Consider the following 20610-nt stretch of genomic DNA (forward strand, 5'->3'; position numbering starts at 1 on the left):
GTAATACTATAATTACAATGTAATAAACAACAAAGGTTTTAGTTCTCTGAGCGATATGTAGCATTCTTGTATTTCCATGTTAGCTGTGGAGAATAACCAATTCCAACAGTTGAAATGAGCACCTGTCAAGTGTGATATCTCAGGAACTGGACAGGCTTTTGCTGGGATAATAATTGTTTTTAATCATGATTTTGGCTTAGGTAACTGTAAATGCCAAAGTCCTTATCATCACTGTAACGCCCTGTCATATAATCCCTTCCTGTAGCCTCAGGTTGTGTTTTGATTGAACCCAAAATTTTTCATATAACCTGGAGGTAATGGAGTTTTACATGGGCACGTCAAATGTATAAAGGATATTTTTATGATTGATTATAAACATTACAACAATCTTGCCTAAAGCTAGTTTACACAATACAAACGATACGACCACAAGTCACAGAAATGACACAAACCATCAGGAAAGGTGTTTCAGAAGATAAAAATTGAGCTGTTTCCAGAAGACAAATTATAGTTCCAATATTAAGATGACCTGATATTTTCCAGAACTTTGAGTGCAGTTTTATTGGATCTGGCAACATGTTTAAAAATCCCCCAAAAACATTCTCTGACAGGAACTATTGTTTTCTGCTGTAAAACATCAGAGTTTCTGTGTTGACTTGCCAGCATTTGCTTTGCCTTTTCCTCTGTTCCACGCGGACCACTTCTCTCTCTCTCTCTCTAAAAATTAATTGGCTCGCAGTGTGTGTAATGCTGCTTGCAAGTGCCCTGTATAAGCAGCTCCTTCCTAGTTATGAAGTTTCGAATTCAGCTGGTCGTGCACTCCAGTGCTTCAGGTCAGAAATAATGACAAATTGGATCCTATAGCTTGTTTTTGCCTTTGTGTGGCTCTTGTATCATTTGCAAACAGAAGGACTGATCTACTTTGTGCTGTGCAACAATGAGAGTCTGCATCATGGAACTGTGACAACTAAGGTTTGACAAAGAGTGAAAACATAAATATACCATGCTGTTCTCGTGAACCATTGGTACATATCGCTATGAAAAGTAAGTAATTTCAAGCGGGGCCTTGGCGGAGGAGCAGAGTTCGTGTTCTGGGGAAAACGCTTTCCCCCAGGAAACGTGTGTTCTGTGGTCTGTTTTCCAATCTTAACTAGTTGTTTTGGTACCTAAACTTAACTGTCGTCAACACATGACGGGAACATTTAGTTGGCCAAACTTAACTGCATCGGCCGCTTAAAGGACCGTCAACTTGCGGTGTACTGTTCCCGGCTCACAGCCACTTTTTGTTGGCTAAACTCAACTGCATTGGCCTCTGAAATGACTGGCATCTCATGGTGACCGGTACCTGGCTCCCAGTAACATGGCTCCCAGTAACCTTTTCTCGGCTAAATGTAACTGTAAATACCGCTAAACTTAACTGTCTTGTGACCGCTCATCACGTGACCAGACATGTTCGCCTATTTCGTAGGATATCATATGAATTGTTATGTATAAAATGATGTATTATCGACATATACAAAACTGTTTTCCCAATCTGCCTGTGAATGCAAATTTCGGCCACATGAAAGTTGGTCTTATCAGTGTAGTTCTACATGCTCAGTGAATATGACCGCCCACCTTCAAACTTTTCCGGTGGATTTATTTCGATACTAATATCCACTGTCTTTGCGGCTGTTTTCAGTAACATTGCTGATGTTTCCTATGAGCAATGGCACATTGTCCCAGCAGTGAAATTACATTTTACATGCATAAGAATTTAAATAACAGCATCAACATTTTGGGAGATGAAGAGGCTGCCAGTTTCCAGAAGGTTTATAACTTAAACTTCCTTTGTGAAGAATTATCTTTGCCAAATGGCTTCTTAGCTGTGCCCTCTATCAGGCAGCAACATGCAAGTGACACTTTCACAGTGAGAAAATATTTCCGAAGGGACACAACATTATCCGAAACAGAAGCCAAATGGGGCCACTTTAATTATCTGATTACCCTGCTGCTTAAGTTTTTATCCAAAAGGTCAAACCTTTCGTGAGACTATTGTTTTTCAACATAAACTGCACGCTCTCCTGCATAAATCCTCCTCTGGCATTTGGGAGCTTTGGCATATTATCTGAAATTAGGACAAGATAAAGCTGCCACCCCTGTGGTATTTCATTTAGGCAAGTCTGCTCTTCCCGTTGTTTAAACAGCCAAAGGGTGAAAACAAAGGGTAAAACACTCCAAGTTGACCGGTTTGTAAAAGAAGAAGACATAGGGGAGTTGCTAATTTGATACTGTCACATAATTTGCAATAAGGCAGAGAGGTTGAGAGAGAAATTTAGTTGTGGGTTGGGATGGGGGACGGTGGGGACGGGGGGGGGGAGGGGGGGGGTTGTTTTAAATTGATACTGCAATAAAAATTTAATAAATAGACTGTTTGCACACTGTGTAAAACAGGATGATTGGTAACACGCTAGTGAACAATCTTATGTATGCTGATGACTAGGCTGTTGTCTCTCCTAGCAGTGCTGTGTTTCAGGAGTGGTTGACTATATGTTCTGATTATGGTGCTAAATTTGATTTGAAATATAATGCCAAAAAGAGTTTGTTCATGATCTGTAGAGTGAAAGGGAATAAGGACCTTATTTTCCCATCTTTTCATCTGTCAGGGCAAGTGCTATCTGTTTGTTGTAAAATTAAGTATCTGGGTCACATCTTAACTGATCAAATGTCAGATGGTAATGACATGTAGAGGCAGCGCTGCATGTTATATATATATAAGCGAACATGTCTCACCAGGAAGTTCTTCGCAGCAGATACGAAGAGCTTCTATTTTTGCTGGACGCCGGAGAGCTCCGCAGCAATTCAGCACACGGCAGAATGTGCAGGACAGGAAGTCGAGCACAGAAGCAAAATAAAACATCCGGTTAATTTTCAAAATAAAATACACCGCGGATCATATTTCCCTGCACTACACCTTGAAAATACAGCACAGAGCTGTTTCCCCTCTACTCCTCTGGATGGAAACTAACTGTTATTGGTTTTGTGGTTCTATTCTTCGTGAATTCGAGAACTTGTGGGTCCTCGTGACTACAGCTGCCAGTCACGGCCGCGGCCGTGCCGCAACAAATCCGGACCTGGTGGGTATTAAGGGACGGCGGAGCACGCAGCCGGCACACAGCGGAGCCGGTCCGCAGCCGTTCTGCATCCAGTGGAAATCCGGATTCATGGTGTTCTGATACTGTCAAGATAAACCTCTTTAGAGCATATTGTACTGCTTTTTACACTTCCCCCTTGTGGGTCAAGTTTAAAAAGGCAAGCTTTAATAAGCTACAGGTCGGTTATAATGATTGTTTGCGCATACTACTGAGAAAAGCAAGGTGGTGTAGTGCAAGTGAATTGTTTTGTCAAGCTGGAGTTAATACATTCTCTTCTTTACTGAGGAATCTGTAAATGAGAAATGCATACATTTATTGGTTGCCTGAATTCTTCTTGTAACTCCATCATTTTACAACTGATTGACCCTAGGATCAGTGCTGTGCGATACCAGTAGGTCTGTCATATCATGAGAATGTATGAATTAGGAATATTTGAATAATTGTCATTGAATCTTAAAACTAAAATCAATATTGTTTTTAAAACACACACAGTCATATTGAATCCGCATTATTTTAGTGTTTGATTTAAGGTGAAGAAGGTGCCATAATCATTCAGATCGCAGAAACATTTTGATTTACAAGGGACATTTTGGCACTTTGGAAGGACTAAGACATAAAAACACCCTCATTATCCTCCTTGGATGGTGTGTGTGTGTGTGTGTGTGTGGTGGGGGGTGCGGGCGGGGAGGGCTAAGAACTTGTTGCTTGTAACCGGCAACAGCTAATTTAATCGATCTAAGTACCTCAGTGCCCCCTTTAACATTCAGATGCAATGCAGAGATATTTCCTGAATCCTGATGGAATGAACAAAGCATGTAATCAGAGTGAGTAAGAGGGAGGGAATTTTTAAGCACAGAGATAAGTGCAAGTGATAAAGTGTTAATATTTACAAGGAGAGAAAGTCAAAGACGGGGAGAAAGAAATAGAGAGAGAGGGGACAGAATGAAGAAGAGATAACGGTTTGGATTTAAGTGTTATCTCGCCGTTAATGGTATTTCCAGTCCGTATCAAGATCGCTGCATAAGACAGAGGAATGTATTTATAGAGTGTGACATGATAGGCTCCTACAGTATAAAAAGGTACTTAGGTGACTTCTTCTGAACTAGAATAGAGCTGAAGTGTGCAGGGAGGGAGCAGCCAGAGAATCTAGAAACTTCTCTTTTTTTCTGTTGTCTCTCTGTTGCGGTGTCACTGATCATGGGCATGGTTAGTTAAGAAAAGATTATGGTCATGGTTAAACAAAATACTCGGCAGAAAATCTGAAATACTCGCCCTCTGTAGGCTTGAAAGGTGGATCTTCATGGAAAACGTCAGCTGCAGCCATCTTGGATACTCAGGGCTAGATTTATCAAGCCGTTTGCGCCTGTTTCCAGGCGCTAATTGGTCGCAAAGACGGACGTAACCGATGCGGGCTATTTACAAACAAGGCGCACTTGGGTAAAATCGCAGATTGTCTGCCACATGAGCGAGAAGAGACAAGTTGCGCTTTCAATATGCGTTCGTGGGAGGGTCGTGGGGAAAGTGGGAGTTCCACCCAAAAAGGTGGGAGGATAAGCGCAAAGTGCCCCTAATTATATATTCCGTGGTATTTACAAAGACTGTCAGTAAGAGCGCTCCTCTATTCTGCGGGGGAAATTCTCCGCCTCTTTAAATCAGGTCTAAACCAGCCGCAGTCGAGTTTCCTCGTAGACCTTTGTGCCGCTGGTGAAATGGCAACAGTAATTTGAGCAAGACGAAGACATAGGCGAGGCTGAAAATATTTTTAACACAAGAATCACACTTTGTCAGTGAACACAACATCATTTAGCATTACAGATCAAGCAGCCGTGCAATATTAGAGTTACTGGAAGAAATCAAAGATGAAATTGCATCTCCCACTCAGCGTTCACATCCCATTCCAGCAGTTGTTAAACTCCTTAAAATATTGGCATCAGGATCATTTCAAACAATTATAGCATCAGCAGTGGGGATATCGCAGTCTGCACTCAGCCATATCATAGCACCAGTACCGCTTTGCTACAGCGCAATTTACGGTCTAGTGGGCGGAGAAAGACGCTGATTGCCTGATGGGCGTCAGGGTTGATAAATACTACGCAAAATGTGGAAGCATAGCGTGCGCTATTACCGAACTCGCATAAACAGACGCAGCACAAACTGCGCTAGTGTTAGTAAATCAGGCCCTCAGTGTTCATAATTAATTCCATTGGGGGCCTAGTTTTAGTTACATTTGTCATTCGCCAACCATCCATCTCCATCCATCTTCTTCCGCTTATCCGGGGTCGGGTCGTGGGGGCAGCAGCTCCAGCAGGGGACCCCAAACTTCCCTCTCCCGAGCCACATTAACCAGCTCCAACTGGGGGATCCCGAGGTGTTCCCAGGCCAGGTTGGAGATATAATCCCTCCACCTAGTCCTGGGTCATCCCCGAGTCCTCCTCCCAGCTGGACGTGCCTGGAACACCTCCCTAGGGAGGCGCCCAGGGGGCATCCTTACCAGATGCATGCACCACTTGCAACCAACTTAGGAAAATGCAGCTGCGCGTGACAGCTAACTGTGCTAGTGCTAACACTTAGCATACGGAGAGATTCTAAACAGATTTCTGTAGATCAAACAACTCGGAATTGTAGTTGAGAATGCCAGTTATAACGGCCCACGTATTAAAAAATTGTCTGGTTTAAATCAGGCTGGGGCTCATAATTCCAGAATATGTGTCGGGCCGGGCCGGGCTCGTACACAACGTGCGCAGGCTCGGGTAGGGTCAGGCTTGATTTTTTTTGGGCCGATCTAAGCTCTATCTGGTGCTACGGACTGCTTGGAAGATTCTGGATGAACTAATGTAGACTTTTTTTTACTGTATTCCGAAGAGTGATTGCTTCTAATGAGATGAATCGAGTTTTACTTCCTTTTTACTTTCCATAATTGTCTTTTGGGTGAAAGACAATTATATGTGGTGCCAAACATCCTCCTCTGGCCTCCACAAATGGTTGTCTTCCATCCCAGTTGTCCCTTTGGGTAAAGAGAGTAGGGGATATGTATGGGAGAGGTGGATGAGCAATGGAAAAGAAAGAAAGAAATGGAAAGTGAGTTCAAAGATGAGTGGTAAAAAGAAAGAGCAAAATATAAGGTACATCAGGGAAATTGTTTCAATTTTTGGGATCAGCGGCCAGGCCAAGCTGTGAATTATTGATTAACTTCCTGCCTCTCTTAAAAGGGTTGAGAGATGGAGTCGAGGTTTCACAGGACTCGTGGTGAGATGGAGGAAAGGATAAACATTCAAACGCCATGGCATGTATGCAACATTCAGTGGAAGTCATGTTTTATTTAAAAAAGGAGGGAAGTTCAGCAGCCAGTCACGCTTAACAACTGTAAACAACCAGAGAGAAAAGAGCAGGAAATGTGATAGATCATTGTGAACTTGGGAGATACATTGATGGCAGGACATTTAAATTGCTACACTTCTCACTGATTGCTCAGAATTTTATTTACAGAATTGGGAAAATATGCATCATTGGGTTTTTTTTTTGGGGGGAGGGGGTGGTTTCTCAGCCTTTACACCTGCCTTGACTCAAGTTGAGATTTAAACTTTAAGAGTGAGGTTGGTTAAAGTTCCCCCTTATATTTCCTTCCGAAGGTCATGCCTGCACTTTCCCTGAACAGAGACCCAGAAAACTTTACAGTGCATATCCAGTTTGTCCAACTTTTAAATTGCTGCAAAAGGAACATGTTCTTCTTCACCTTGGAAGTGTCAGGCTTACTTGAAAAGCTACTTTAGTAATCATAACTTCATAGAGGCAATTTGCAGAAATTAAATTGGAATTAGATTGGACCATAATTATACCACAACACAAGAGCATCCTGAGCTGCAAATATGTTCCTACTGTATGTTAGACAGAGTGCCCTAAGAATTCTTCTTTTTCAGTTTGAAGTTATTTTATGGGTTCACAGTGACATAATAAGTTTAAAAAAATTGTAAATTCTTGAGTACATGTAATGATTATGGTCTTTTCATGGGGGTTGTATGTATGCGCTGCCATACATCTTTGTCTGGTCTCCACAAATAGTTGTTTTCTATCCCTATTCTCCCTTTGGTTTACATAGAGTAGAGACGTGGGAAGGAAAGGGGAGGAGGAGGAGCAGAGTGAAGAAATGGGGATTGAGGTAACGAGATGAATTGTTATAATATCACAGCCAGAACATGTCTGTGTAGCATGTCCGTCCACTCCACCAGTACACTTGTCTTGTCACTGTGGTCTCGGCGTTAAGGCACCGACCATGAACTGCAACATCTGTGGTTCGTGCTCAGCCAGGGACCTTTGTTGCATGCCTGCCCCTGTCATCTCTCTGCTGTCTCGTATCTAATGAAGTATAAAAATCCCAGAGATTAATTATTAAGACCAGCCTAACTCTAGAGACCACACTCTAAGAAATATCTGTGTATTAACAGTTGTGACTGTATATTTTAACAGAAATTGTCTATAGAACGTGATTCACTGTCGTATTTTTGTTTTTTACTTTCCAATTGCATAATTTGTGTTGCGACAACTTTTGGCGGCCACTCGGGTTGGTTTTAAGAGATTAAGGAAGTCCACTTCACTTTAACACTTTTTACAAAGTTTTTGTTGCTGTTTTCGATGTTGGTCACTTTTCCCGGCAGTTTTGAAGTTCTTTTCAACGTTTTTCAGAAGTTTACCATCTGAGCAGCTTCGTGTAAGGCTGGATAACAAGCTGGATTTATTAGTTAGAGTGCAGTCAAACAGATCTTTATGAAATACGCTCCTGGTATTGTAATTGCATTTGGAACACACTAACCATCGTACTCATTTTCTTGTAACTTATATATTATATACTAGTAGTATATTTTCACTTGTGTATTTCATGCATCTGTGAGAAGAGCTGGACTGGATTGTGTGTTTGGCTTTGAGAGATCCTTGTTGGATTGTGTTCCCTACCACTTATATACACACATCAGGATATGCATATTCACAAGTACTTCCAAGAGAGCTTGCTCTCTTCTTGTCTGTGTGAAATACAAACATACAAAGACATATGTACATACACATAAATATGAACAACACATGGAATTCACTCCCATCCTGCCTCTTATAAACTGTCAGGCTGAGACATGGCACCCCAGATGCATTTCAATCACCCCGTCTGGGAAAAATGACAGAAAAGAATTCCCTTGATACCCAGCGAAGCTAGATTTTTATTTACATTTTCTGTCCCAACAAGAAAGGGAGGAATAACTTGAAACAAATACGGGTTAGAGATACGTAATGTCTTTAAAGAAGAAAAGTAATCTTCCCCGGCCTCCATTAAAGTCCGGGCTGTCAATTGTATGTGGTTGCCTGCAGGTCTGATTAAAAAAACCTCAGAGCAGCAAGTTGCTTTTAAAGCCGAACAGACATATTAGATTACGTTAGGATTTGATACATGAAATGATATGACTTCATTGAGTATTCACTGAAACAAACCACCAGCGACAATGTTTGAAAATCGTCATTATCTTGGCTTAAAACCTCATTACAAATAAAACAATAAAAGAATATCTCTTACACGTGTTCCTGTCCTGTTGTTTTTAATTACTGCATCCAAAGCTTGGTGAATAATTGTCTTAGCACTTGTGTGAATGTAGCAATGATAGTGCCTCATTAAATCAAGAAACCTTTTTGTTAAATGAACACTATTTAGTTGGTTAATTGACTCGCTCACTGTCTTGCTGTGAATGTTTACTCCCAATGCTATAAAGCTACTGTGAAAGTTTCCCTCGAGAACAGCCATGTCTCCCTTTCTCTTTTGCAAACACTTTGTATCAGTATAAAAATCTTCTCATTCATCACAATGCATCTTTAGAAAAAACTAAATGTCTGCATGTGGAGTGACTGCTGTGGCGTTATTTTTAAAAGTGAGTCCATGCTTAAAATAATGAATTACTCTTCATGGCAAACAGTGATTGATTAGGAAAATAAGTATAAATGATCATTATGAAATGTTTGTGATTGAAGATTTGGATGCGTGAACCATTTCAATCTAAAGGTTACGGAGCCGTATTGGTTATTTTTACCTTCTGAAACCCTCAGTGAGCAGATTGTTGCAAGGCAAGGCTTCAACTGTGACAGAGACAACACTTTTCCTCAGCTATTTCCTGTTATTTGTTGGCCAGTTTACTGGATGTGTATCGGCCATTTTGCTCGAAAATGAATTTCATGCAGAGAAAATGGCCCACGATGTGAAGATCATTGAACCAACCTGTCACAGTCTGACCAATGCACTGTGGCATATTTTCTTTTAATAGACTATTGAGCCTGACTATTGTGTGGCTGCACTGTATTAAATTGGTCCAAATGGCTGCCCTGCCAAGGTGAAAGAAGCAGTTGTTTGGATCTCTAATATTTCTTTTTATGCTTGATACCGCAAATTGCCTCATTATTTTATTTGTCTCACATCTTTAGAATTTGAGGGGGGAATCAGTGAACATGATGAATGTTTTCTGTTTTGCACCAACCTAGGAAGAGCAGTGTAACAATTTGATTACAGAGAAGAACATTTTCAGCTTCCAGTCTCTCTGGATTGGACAAATTCTCTAAAGAACAGGGCGGTACAGCACTGCAGAGCATGCCGAGGGTCTGTCCTGACATTTAACATGAGGACAGCATCCATTGTTAATTTCTGTCAGCCTGACTTGATGATTCTTATACTGTGATTTGGTGTTGGCCCTTTTTAAGCATCAAGATTTCCTACAGATCTGTACACATGTATTACAAATTCAGTAAGGAGAAATGGTGTAGAAGCTCTAACCAGACATTTTACCAAACTTTCAAACAGTGCTTTTACAGTTAGAGGTTGCATTATGTATAAATTGCAGCCTCAGGACAGTTCAAATCCTGTATTTGCAGGATCAATCCCTGAGGCGCTCTTGAGCAAAGCAATTTTAACCCCAACTGGAGCTGTAGGAGGCTGTAGGGATGCTGAGCAGCTTCAAAGTGTGAATGTTACTGTGAAAGTGTACTGAAAAACATTTCAAGGCAAAATAAAACCAAACCTTGGCTCATGGTTTCTAAAACCTGGAGTATGTTTGCTTCAGTTTTAATATTATCTTATCTTAACTTCATTAAGTTTACATCACAGCAAAAAATAGCATGTTTTCCCACATGTACATGTAACTGTACAGTACATTGAAACATTTTCAACTGCTATGCCTTGTTGTGTGTCTTTGTGCACCAGCGCGTGTGTTGTCACACTTCACTTTGCAGAAATTCATCATCCTCCAGGCGACAAGTTTATCTTTATCCCCTGCTTTGTGCTGCTTTGTACATTTGCGAGAGATTCACACGTACATATGCGTGCTCACACACACACACATGCATGCACGTGCCATCTCGTCCTGTTTTTCTTTTAATTAATGACTGTGGTGCTAATTAGAAGGCATGCAACTCTTCAATACCCTCCGACTGTCTCTCAGCCATTCTTAGATTCACATCTCCGAGCTTAATGAAGCAACACTGTGTTTTGATCTCTCTGGGAACAGCATAGGCAAAATAAAGGTTTTGGGATGCTATAACTTCTTATACTGAACAGAGCTAGACATAATAAAGTAGTAAATTACAGCAGTTTTTGTGGAGCTCACGGCCACACAACTAAGAGGCTATGTCTACGCCATTGTGCATAGTTGTATGGTGCTATCTGCCTCTAAGTGTTTTTTTGGCACACTGTTAAATGTAGTTGCTGCTGTATGCTCGGTCTCACTTCCACAGTCCCCCTAATGAGCATGACACACAGACAGTGTCACCATGTTAAGCCTCTATTCTTTTAATTATCTTTTTCCTCTCCACTTGGTGTGACAAAGGTTGCCTCCTGTCAAAATGTAGTCAGCTTAGGTCACAATGGCATGGAGAGATGTTAAGCACAGATTTAGCACAGAGAAAAGTCCACCTGTGTTTTAAGTGACCTGTTGACACACTCCACTTTGATCCCGCAATTGAAGCCTTTGAATACGAAGTCTGAACACCAAAGAGCAACCTTTAAACAACTTTCACTGAAGTTTTGAAATGCGATTTGAATTGTGTCTTTATAGGTCCAATATTGTAAAAAGCGAGATTTCCAAGTCTTTTATTATAAAGCAGCTCGAGGTGGTATTTAAATACTGTGAAAGTATCAGAACGCTCGATCAACAAAGAAATGAACACAGCCTGTATTCGGGAACGGTGCCTTTAAACGAACCAGCCTACAGGACTTCCATACAGTTGTGATGTCACATTGCCGGCATGCTTTGCAAGGATAAAGTGAGGAAGTGCTGCTACAGTCATTTCCCGGCTGCAATGACTCGGAAAGTGCAGATGCGGAAGACCCAGAAACACTGACCAATCGGAGAAGAGCTTAAAGCGACAGGCTTTAGTGTTTCAGACAGAGGGTGAATACAGGTATATTCAGACAGACAGCATGAGAATAATAAAGTGTTTTTTGAACATTAAAGAATGTAAAACATGTTCTTGTAGAGCCCCAAAATACAAGTTTGAACCTTAATATATGAGCACAATATGGGACCTTTAAAACAAGGCAACTGTGCTTGTTTGTGTTTGTTTTGTTCTCCTGCTCCCACACAACACATATTTGGCATCACACTTTGCGACAGTAAAAGCTGAGAACAACAAACTTGGAGGACAGGCAGCAATATGGACGCCTTGACAACTGCTAAGATCGTTGAGGCTTCCTTGACAACATGGTTGACGCCATTACCATCTGTGTGGTGTGATGAATGTCACTGTAAGAAGCCTGCATGCATATAGTAAGCAAAACACGCAGTTGTTTGCTATACATGACAAACAGAGAAAATACCCTTGGGTTACCATGACAACGAGTGTTTTTTTTTTTTTTCATTCTTATCAGAAATCTGACTTGTTCTATGGATATCAGTTGGCTTTAAGATCCAATTTGCTAATTTATATTGACCTGTAGTGAAGTCAAGCTGCAGAAAGGCAGACACCATAGTCACTTTAGCCCTGTTCTATTCAAGTTTCCTCATATGCCATGGCAGTGACAGTGTGCCAGCATGCATAAAAGTATTATAGTATCATAGCAGGAAAAGCCCAGGTAAAAGTAATTCCATTAACGATGGCTCAGTTCCATCAAGTGTCCCAGTAAGCCATGCCAGCGAGCCAGTATCCACAATACCAGCACCCTGGAACTAGCCTACATTTTTATGTTATCAATCACACCTGTGCTTTCTCTGCTATGACGTGCCAAAATGTCTAAAAAGATCTATACCAGTACTCTACAACCTAGGCAGCTAAATGGAATTCAGCCATTAAATGCATTCACACTTTTTTCCTATTGTGACATGAAAAGTCTTCTGTAAAAAAAAAAAGAAGGTTGATAACGTGTCTTGATTGCTGATCACTTTTGTTGTCCAATTCCATACTGCATACTAATTGCATATGCATGTACTAAATACTCATTGTCACAGTTTACTGTTATGTTGTTAGTATGCAATAAATCAATGTACTTTACCCTTTTGTACTACAAGAAGTAATGCAATATGTGTGGCTAATTGGAACGCCACTGCCAACTAACAGATAAAATGTTTTTCAGAAGACGAGGGTTTGTTTTCCGTTGTCTTTTTTGGATCAGTCTAACCATCCCTAATTTATTTTAATGTGCTGCAACTGTAAGTCGATCTTTCATCTCCTGTACTACAGGACATTCAAATATCAAGCATTTTGTTGTATGCATACCACATTTTTTAAGAAAATTAAAATTCCAGTGTGGACATGCTCACCCCCTAACCTGATTTAATTAGTATGTAATATGGAATTGGGAGGCAGGTCCACCCATTTTGAGGCCAAATAAAGTTTAATATACTTTTTACTTATCCTTTTAAATATCAGAGGTTCAATTTAATGTCCCAACACAATTTTTGTTGTCTAGACTCATCATACGTCTCGCTGTATTTCCCAACAGTGAAGATGCTATTTCAGCTAACAGGCATGCACAGTTGAGTGCATCTTTCCCCACCTACTGCAGCTCATTTAATATTTGATAATCACCCATCGTAGACAAAAAATGGATACACTATGCACAGAGCAAATTATCTTGGATATGTCACACTGCATTCATTTGTAAGCTTGATCTCTACGCACAGCTGCGGTGTTTTGTCTGGGTGGACGTAGATGTTCTGTCAGTTGGGGGCTTCCAAAGGCAGGGGCCGCTAGGATATGTATATGTGCTCTGCTGTCAGCTTGTCAGAGCAGATACAGATTAATTCCAAGAGTGTCAATGAAACAAAGCCACAGGGGTAAACAGGAGGAATTGGGATGCAGAATGAAGCAGAATTATTAGGAAGGTGACCAAACGATAGATTGAATAGATATAGTAGGGTCAAATGTCAGAGAGTTAGCCCAAACTTTTGCTTAAGTTCCTATTTTATTTTCATGTATTTTCATGAGACTTACATTTTCCTCAAGATGGACAGAGAAAAACAGCACAGCAAGCAAGGTACACATGACCAGAGGCAAAAAGTAGTATCCTAACCAACTGTGGCACCCAGTTTACACTGCATACTGGCATTTTGGTCTCCATGCTATCTCTGTGCACTGTAAAACAGCTACGCTTAAGGATGTAGTTATTGACCTCAAATTAATTAAAAACACATCCTCACACTGCACACCCTTTTCCTGGGACATATTTCTGAAGAGCAGCCCAAGCACATTTTAGAATGTATTAGCTGCTTAATGATCATTGACTTACTGGCACTCTCAAGAATGTGGCAATCCAATTCAAACTGTTGAGATGTCTTTGGATGTTTGAGGACTTTCCAGAAACCATGGAATGCGTCTTCAATATATTAAGCATTCTTCATCGGCATTTCTTCCTGATAGGGGTTAAGAATGCAAAGGGAAAAAAATATATTTTTACAGCAGATGCATTGTCATTGGCAAGTTCAGCCTTCACACAGTTTTTACACCTTGCCTTTTTTGGTTTTACATTTTGATTCATCGTTTGGTGTGTTCTGTGAAGATTTCCTACAAACAAGCAAGGAACCTGAAACTCATTCAGCAACACAGAGAAAGGTTGGAGGGTCTCACTTAATGGGGATTGGATGTTCCTTTTCTGCTGCAGGCTTAATTTGTGATTTTTTTTGCTGAAAAGACAGATGTCTTCTAGAAAATGTATGACATCTGAAAGTCTATTGCAGGTTTTCAACCCTTAAAAATCACCTCTATTAAATTTCTTCCTGGCAGCTTGCCATACTTTGCACTTTCTTGCCATTTGGTTTACTTCCGCAAGAACTGATCCTTACCTACATCTGTCTCAAAACACAAGGAGGAGCTTTTTGTCAGCATCAGTTGTAGTGACGTGCGTTCTCAACTGATCCATTGACTGATGGTTTATTCCTCTTTTTGTTCTCCACCAGGTGTCGAGAAGGCTACCAGGGAATCCGCTGTGACCAGTTTCTCCCCAAGACAGACTCCATCCTGTCCGACCCAAGTAAGTTGCCACGTTTGATTGAGATCTGATAGATAAAAGTAAACAGGAGGGAAACGGAGCGGGGTCATGTTCCCTTGATCATTCTGATGAGGTTCAACTGGAGTTCTTAAGAGTATTGATCCACATTGATAAAGCACTAGGTAAAATCAAACATACCAACGTCTACTGTTCGTGCAAACATCCCACAAGACAGGTTGATATATAATAAGGTATTTATTCACATCTAGACATTTTTTCTAATCGCATATCTCCTTTGAAATATGCATAAATGTTATTTCTTAAGAAATGCTCTCATTGCAGCAGCAAAGCAGTCATGGATTTCTTCCCTACCATGATTCATACTGCACAATAAATTATATAAGTGCTCCAAAACTAAACTTCTTACTGTATGTGCATTGTGCATCTATACATGCACAATATGTAGATCATATCTGCGGTTCCTCAGAAGCCACAGAACGGCTGGTTTTTGATCTGCGGTTAAATTAATTTCATTTACCTGGCATCCCAGGTGAGCCGCAGTCCCTGATTAGAAAACTGTGGGTCTAAATTTGAAAACCAATGCTATTACATGCATTGATACACACAGTGAAGCGGGACGACTGCCAAGCAGAAAAATTAAAATGATTCCATAACAAATTCTGACAATGACTTTTACTGAATTTCTTCATTTCATACAGATAAAAACATTGAATACAATGATAGAAAGCCAAATGTACTGCAAAGTACCAGAGCAGACTATTAAAATAACATTTCTGAGTTTTCTTTGATGTTTAAGTACCAATAATGTATGGGGTTACAGCATTTCAACGGTATCGTTTTTCTGTCTTTTGTATGTTCTGCCCTTTCTTATGATTTGTTCTCATATTACCTTTTCATTTTCTTCTATTCCCCGCTTTCTCAAATACCCTAACCTACTCCTACTAATGTCACTTCTCCCATTTCTTTATCTCCCAAAGACATGGTCTTCTAAATGTCATATACCTGAGAAAAGAATGAAAATTGCCCTGACTTCTATCCTTACCGCTCGCTATCTATGCCATATTAATTTCCCCGTTGCTCTCATCCAAAACAATATGCAACCTTGTCACTGGAGCAATAACGTCGCAGTAAAATAGCTTATCTGTGACGTTTCTACCAAAAAGGCACATGCTTTAATTGCACCATTTACTGTAGAAGGACAGTGCTTTGCCTTTGGGGATTTTTACCTCATAATTGTCCAATATAAGTCTTAAAAAAAAACCTCTCTGTGGTAATATTATTCAATTTAAATTTCTCATTATGAATATGTCCTACTTGATTGCAAAGGAGAATGGGCCTTAAATGAGACATGTAGATGAAATGTGGCAAATGCAACACCACTGATATCACTTGCTCTTTGTTAACATCCTATACTTTCCAGATCATTAATTAAGTCTCCTTAATGAGGTTTTTAATTCCAAGCAAGTGTTAGGGTAATTGTCCTTGTTAGAATAACATTGCTGTTCACTGAAGTGACACCCATCGCTTTTGTTTGTACACCAAACCTACTGACCTGAACACATTGGTACCCAAGAACTGTTACCATCCTCATTACTTAAACAATCTGTCAAATGTCAGACGAAAACAGTTTGACCGACAGGCCTATGGGGTCAACTGGGCCATAGCCAAAAAGAGTCTTTTCACCTTTTGGCATTCCGGTTGAACTCCTGACACAAATCCCCTACTCCTTTCTGTTTGTATCAGCTTTAACTCACACCACTTTTCATTCTAATCTCATTCATATTTTCTTTCCAACTTTCTCTAACACACTGCCAAATTTCTATCCTTTTCTGATATTAAGAATTGATTGGCCGACTTTCAGGTCATCCTTCTCACTGGCGTCCGTCCCCGTCTTGACTGCCTTTATTTCTTTATTATTTCTTCATTTATGATCTCTACTACAAAACACAGTGTTATATAGCCTGTTTTTTCAGTAACGCCACCTTTTCCTTTCTTCCTTTTTTCCGCATTTTATTCAACTACTTGCTGCTTCAAAAAAGTTGGTAAGTGCAAAGTTGGAAAAGAAAAGAGGCATATTGGGCCTCCCTCTTCTTTCCTCACCCCCTCAGATAATCTTGTCACAGCATCACTCTCCTTGACTCCTCTGCTCGCAGCTCATCAAATCCTAATTTCCCGGGTTACCTTTGTTTCCCGTGCTCGAGCTTGCCTCAGTGTTGACATCCTCGTTCCCTCATCCAAATTTCCCTCCAGACGGCCCCCTTCTCGCCCCCATCTGTCTTTTGTTAACCTACTCCGTGCCATCCTTTCCTCAACACTCATCATCCATGCGTCAGACCTTGTACCTTCTCCCTAGCCTATACAGTTCTCTGTCCAACTCATCTCCTAAGACAAAGTGGCACGGGCCTCAGATAGGCTGAGGCTTGAATTGTGCAAGCTAAAAAAGGTTCACCAGCAGGGCAGACCAACGCTGCCAAGGACCTCTGGCACGCTGTGGTCTCGATGGAAGGGAAGGAGGGCGCAAATGAGGAAGAGAGAGGCTGGATGAAAGTGGACACATCTTCTGAGCAGGGCTATCACACAGTCTCAGGGTCCCAGAGGATAGAAAGAGAGACATGAATCCAATGTCTGTACAAACAGAATGACAGTGAGATACGAGGCAAGGCAGAAAGGGAGAGAAATGTTTGTCTTCTAGACAAAACAAAGACTACCATACCCTATAATTTAAACAAGTTAGAACACCGTTTTTTTTTTTTTAACTACACTACAATATTGAATAAAATGCTCAAAGATCAATAATGTAACGCAAGAGTTGATTAAATGCCAGACCGTACATAATGCATTTAACAGACTAAGTCAAGAGGAGGGAAGAAAAAAACGGACAGCGGCTAATGAATTAATGGATTAAGAATTTAAACATTAGAATATCAAAAAAGTTGTGTAAATGCCTATCACAGGTTCTGAGAGAAAAAAGTCTCTCAGATTTGTTTTTTCTGACAAACGGTCCAAAACCCTTTATCTATCTATAAATTACAGAACGTCTGTCTGTCTGTGTGTCTGTGTGTCTGTTATTCGCATATCTCTCGAACCGTTCTTCTGATGGATTTCAAACTTGACAGTGGTGTCTTGCTACAGGCAAGGGTAAGTGCAGTGCCAAGTTTGACGTTGTTTGAATTAGAAATGCAAAAGATATCGTTAAATATTTATTTATAATTTTTACTGATCCCCAGCGGGGAAATTACAATTTACACTCTGTTTTTTAAATCACTACACACAGGCCTGAAATACACACACATGCTCAGGACCTATTCATGCACAAATGGGGAGATGTCAGAGTGAGTGGGCTGCCAGTGCTGGACCAGCGCCCTGAGCGGTTGGGGGGGTACGGTGCCTTGCTCAAGAGCACCTGGCAGTGCCCAGGAGGTGAACCGGCATCTCTCCAGCTACCAATCCACACTCTGTACTTCGGTCCGTACTGGGACTTGAACTACAGCCACCCCCAAACATATCGGTAAAAGAAGCACACATCGTTGCAAATATCACATGATGATGCATCACTCCATAAAATGGTTTGTTTTCTGTATCATCAAGTTATTCAATAGGCTATCTATTAGGCTACAGGAACGTCTATATGTCAGTGTGTTTGTTATTCTCATATTTCTCAAACCGTTCAAACTTGATAGATTTCTTAATAGGGGCACGAGTGCAGTGCCAAGTTTGACGTTGTTTGGATAAGAAATGAGAAATCTATGATTGAAAGAACCATAAATAGCTTCTTGCCACTGTAATTACCCTTCCCTCTCCTAAAGTAGTAGCTACCTGCTCCAGCCAACCTCCCCCTGAATCTTCGCCCATTACCCTAATTGCCCTTCCCCCTCCTAAAGTAGTAGCTACCTACTCCAGCACTAAAACTTTTTCACCTGAAGTAGTAGCCTGCTCTGAACCTCACCTGAATCTTTGCGCTTACATTCATTCGTGGATGTTCACTGAATCTGTAAGTCAGCTACAGTGTTCAATTATGAATATTATGGGATGGGAACATTTGTGGGATAATATTCTTTTTCACTTAATATGTCTTTGCACTTATTCATTTGTGGATGTTCGCTGAATCCGTAAGTCAGCTAGGCTTACACTGTTTAATTCTGAATATAATTTTTGGGGATTTACATTCTGTTGTGCTTACGTTATCGTTTTCTTGGTGCGTAGCCTGCTCCAGCCAAGATCTGAACCTCACTTGAATCTTCTTGTTTACGTTCATTTGTGGATGTTAACAGAATCTGTAAGTCAGCTACACTGTTTAATTCTGAATATTATATTTTATTCTGGTGCGCTTAACATTATCGTTTTCTCAGAGTTTAGTCTACTGTGTAATAGTAGCCTAGGCTATTCAGCAACTCAAACATAGGCTAGCCTGTTTCAGCAACTGAACATATCCTATTCAAAGCGTTCATAGTCTCTTTCACGGCCATCATTTGTAGTAGCCTTTTCGCAAACTGACAGAAGGACGTAGCACTACCATATCCCACCCATAGCACAACCACCACCAACGTCTTCTTGCCTGTGCCTGATGATCTGACCACATCCATGGCCACTTTGACAGCGACAACAAGCAGGCTGTTTTCTACCATGCACAAATAAAAATGTCACTGAACTTTTGCCATGTAATTGTAACAATGAGCACTCAAACACACCAAACCAACAATTACTAAAAACAAAAACTGATTTTGCACGGGCACTGCACTAGTTATATAAAACAAAGAAAAGCAGTAAAATTCTCTTTTTGTCTTTGTTTGACGAGTTAAGCAATTTATACCCTGAAAAGCATTAGTCCACAGGGAGGCCACTTAGAAACTCGTCCTGCACGGCCAAACATTATCCAAACCCACAGAACTTTGTTTTAAATTAAAATGGAGATCACAAAGTATCCAAAGACACCAAATATGTCAGGGGAAATGTGTGTGAAATGATGTACAAAACATCTAGAATATTGCCATTTGATGGGTTTGAATATTTCATTCAGTGTAAACATCATACAGCTTCAATATAGAGTTGGAACAAAATAATTCTGAGTATGTGTGATACTGTCAATGTGGAAAAACAATGTTAAAGTTACATAAGGCAGAAAACATGAATGTTAAGGGTTTAATTATAGACTAATTTAGACTGAGCATTGATAAAAGACTAGTTTCAACATAAATGTTGTTTCAGCTTTTAGAATCTGAATTGACTTTATTGTAATTGAAAGTAATTAAAAGTGGTACTCTGTGGTACAAACATAAAACACACATTAACAAAAGAGAAATGCAAAAGTTGTATTGATTTTGCTGGCCCAGCCTGCTTCAACCAGGTGTACCAAGACTGAAATCTCAAAGTACTGTTATGGAAATTTACTCACCTCTCCCTAGATACTCAAATATCGAACACCAAGCACAGAGAAACACAGAGATGGTCAAGGTGATATATTGCAAATAGTTTATGTGATGGTCCCAAGCCTATTGCCCAGGAATGTACCTGCACCTGTCACAGTAAACAAATCCTCTACAAGGCCCTCAGACTGCATTTCAATGAGAGCTCAAACATCAGGGAGAGAGTTTTGAACACAGTCTATATAGAAAATTATCAAATGATAATTAATAAAGCTCGAGGAATCATAATTCCTTAACAGTACTGTGGTATGAGAATGTTTCAAGGCAAAGAAAGTGGATAGTGTGCACATGGGTACAGGTGCAGGACATAAAACAGCATACAAAGGTAGGAGAGGTTGTCCACACAGAATTTTGCAAGCTCCCAGAATATTTTTCATTGATGCAATGTTTCCACCTACAAGGTCTTTGCCACACAATCAACGGAGCCTGATGATCAAAATATTGGATGAATAAGAGCAATGATTGTGAGGAAGGGTTATTGTACTGACTGTACTGGGGTGGGTGATTAGGATAATGGGTTTTTTTCGTGCAAAATGTAAAACAAATTTGGTAGGTGTTTAAAATTATATATAGTTTATGTATATTTGTTATC

At 40.4% G+C, this 20610-nt stretch overlaps 1 protein-coding gene across 1 annotated transcript in view; it reads left to right on the plus strand.

The window, feature by feature from the left end:
* Window positions 1-20610, plus strand: part of LOC120548190 (pro-neuregulin-3, membrane-bound isoform) — a 411125-nt gene that overhangs the window by 321316 nt on the left and 69199 nt on the right. Inside the window, 2 exon segments of the mRNA XM_039784271.1 lie at window positions 14543-14616; window positions 16635-16637. Coding sequence (XP_039640205.1) covers window positions 14543-14616; window positions 16635-16637 — 77 coding nt within the window.

This window comes from Perca fluviatilis, chromosome 19 (assembly GCF_010015445.1).
Source record: "Perca fluviatilis chromosome 19, GENO_Pfluv_1.0, whole genome shotgun sequence".
In the NCBI taxonomy this organism is placed as follows: Eukaryota; Metazoa; Chordata; class Actinopteri; order Perciformes; family Percidae; genus Perca; species Perca fluviatilis.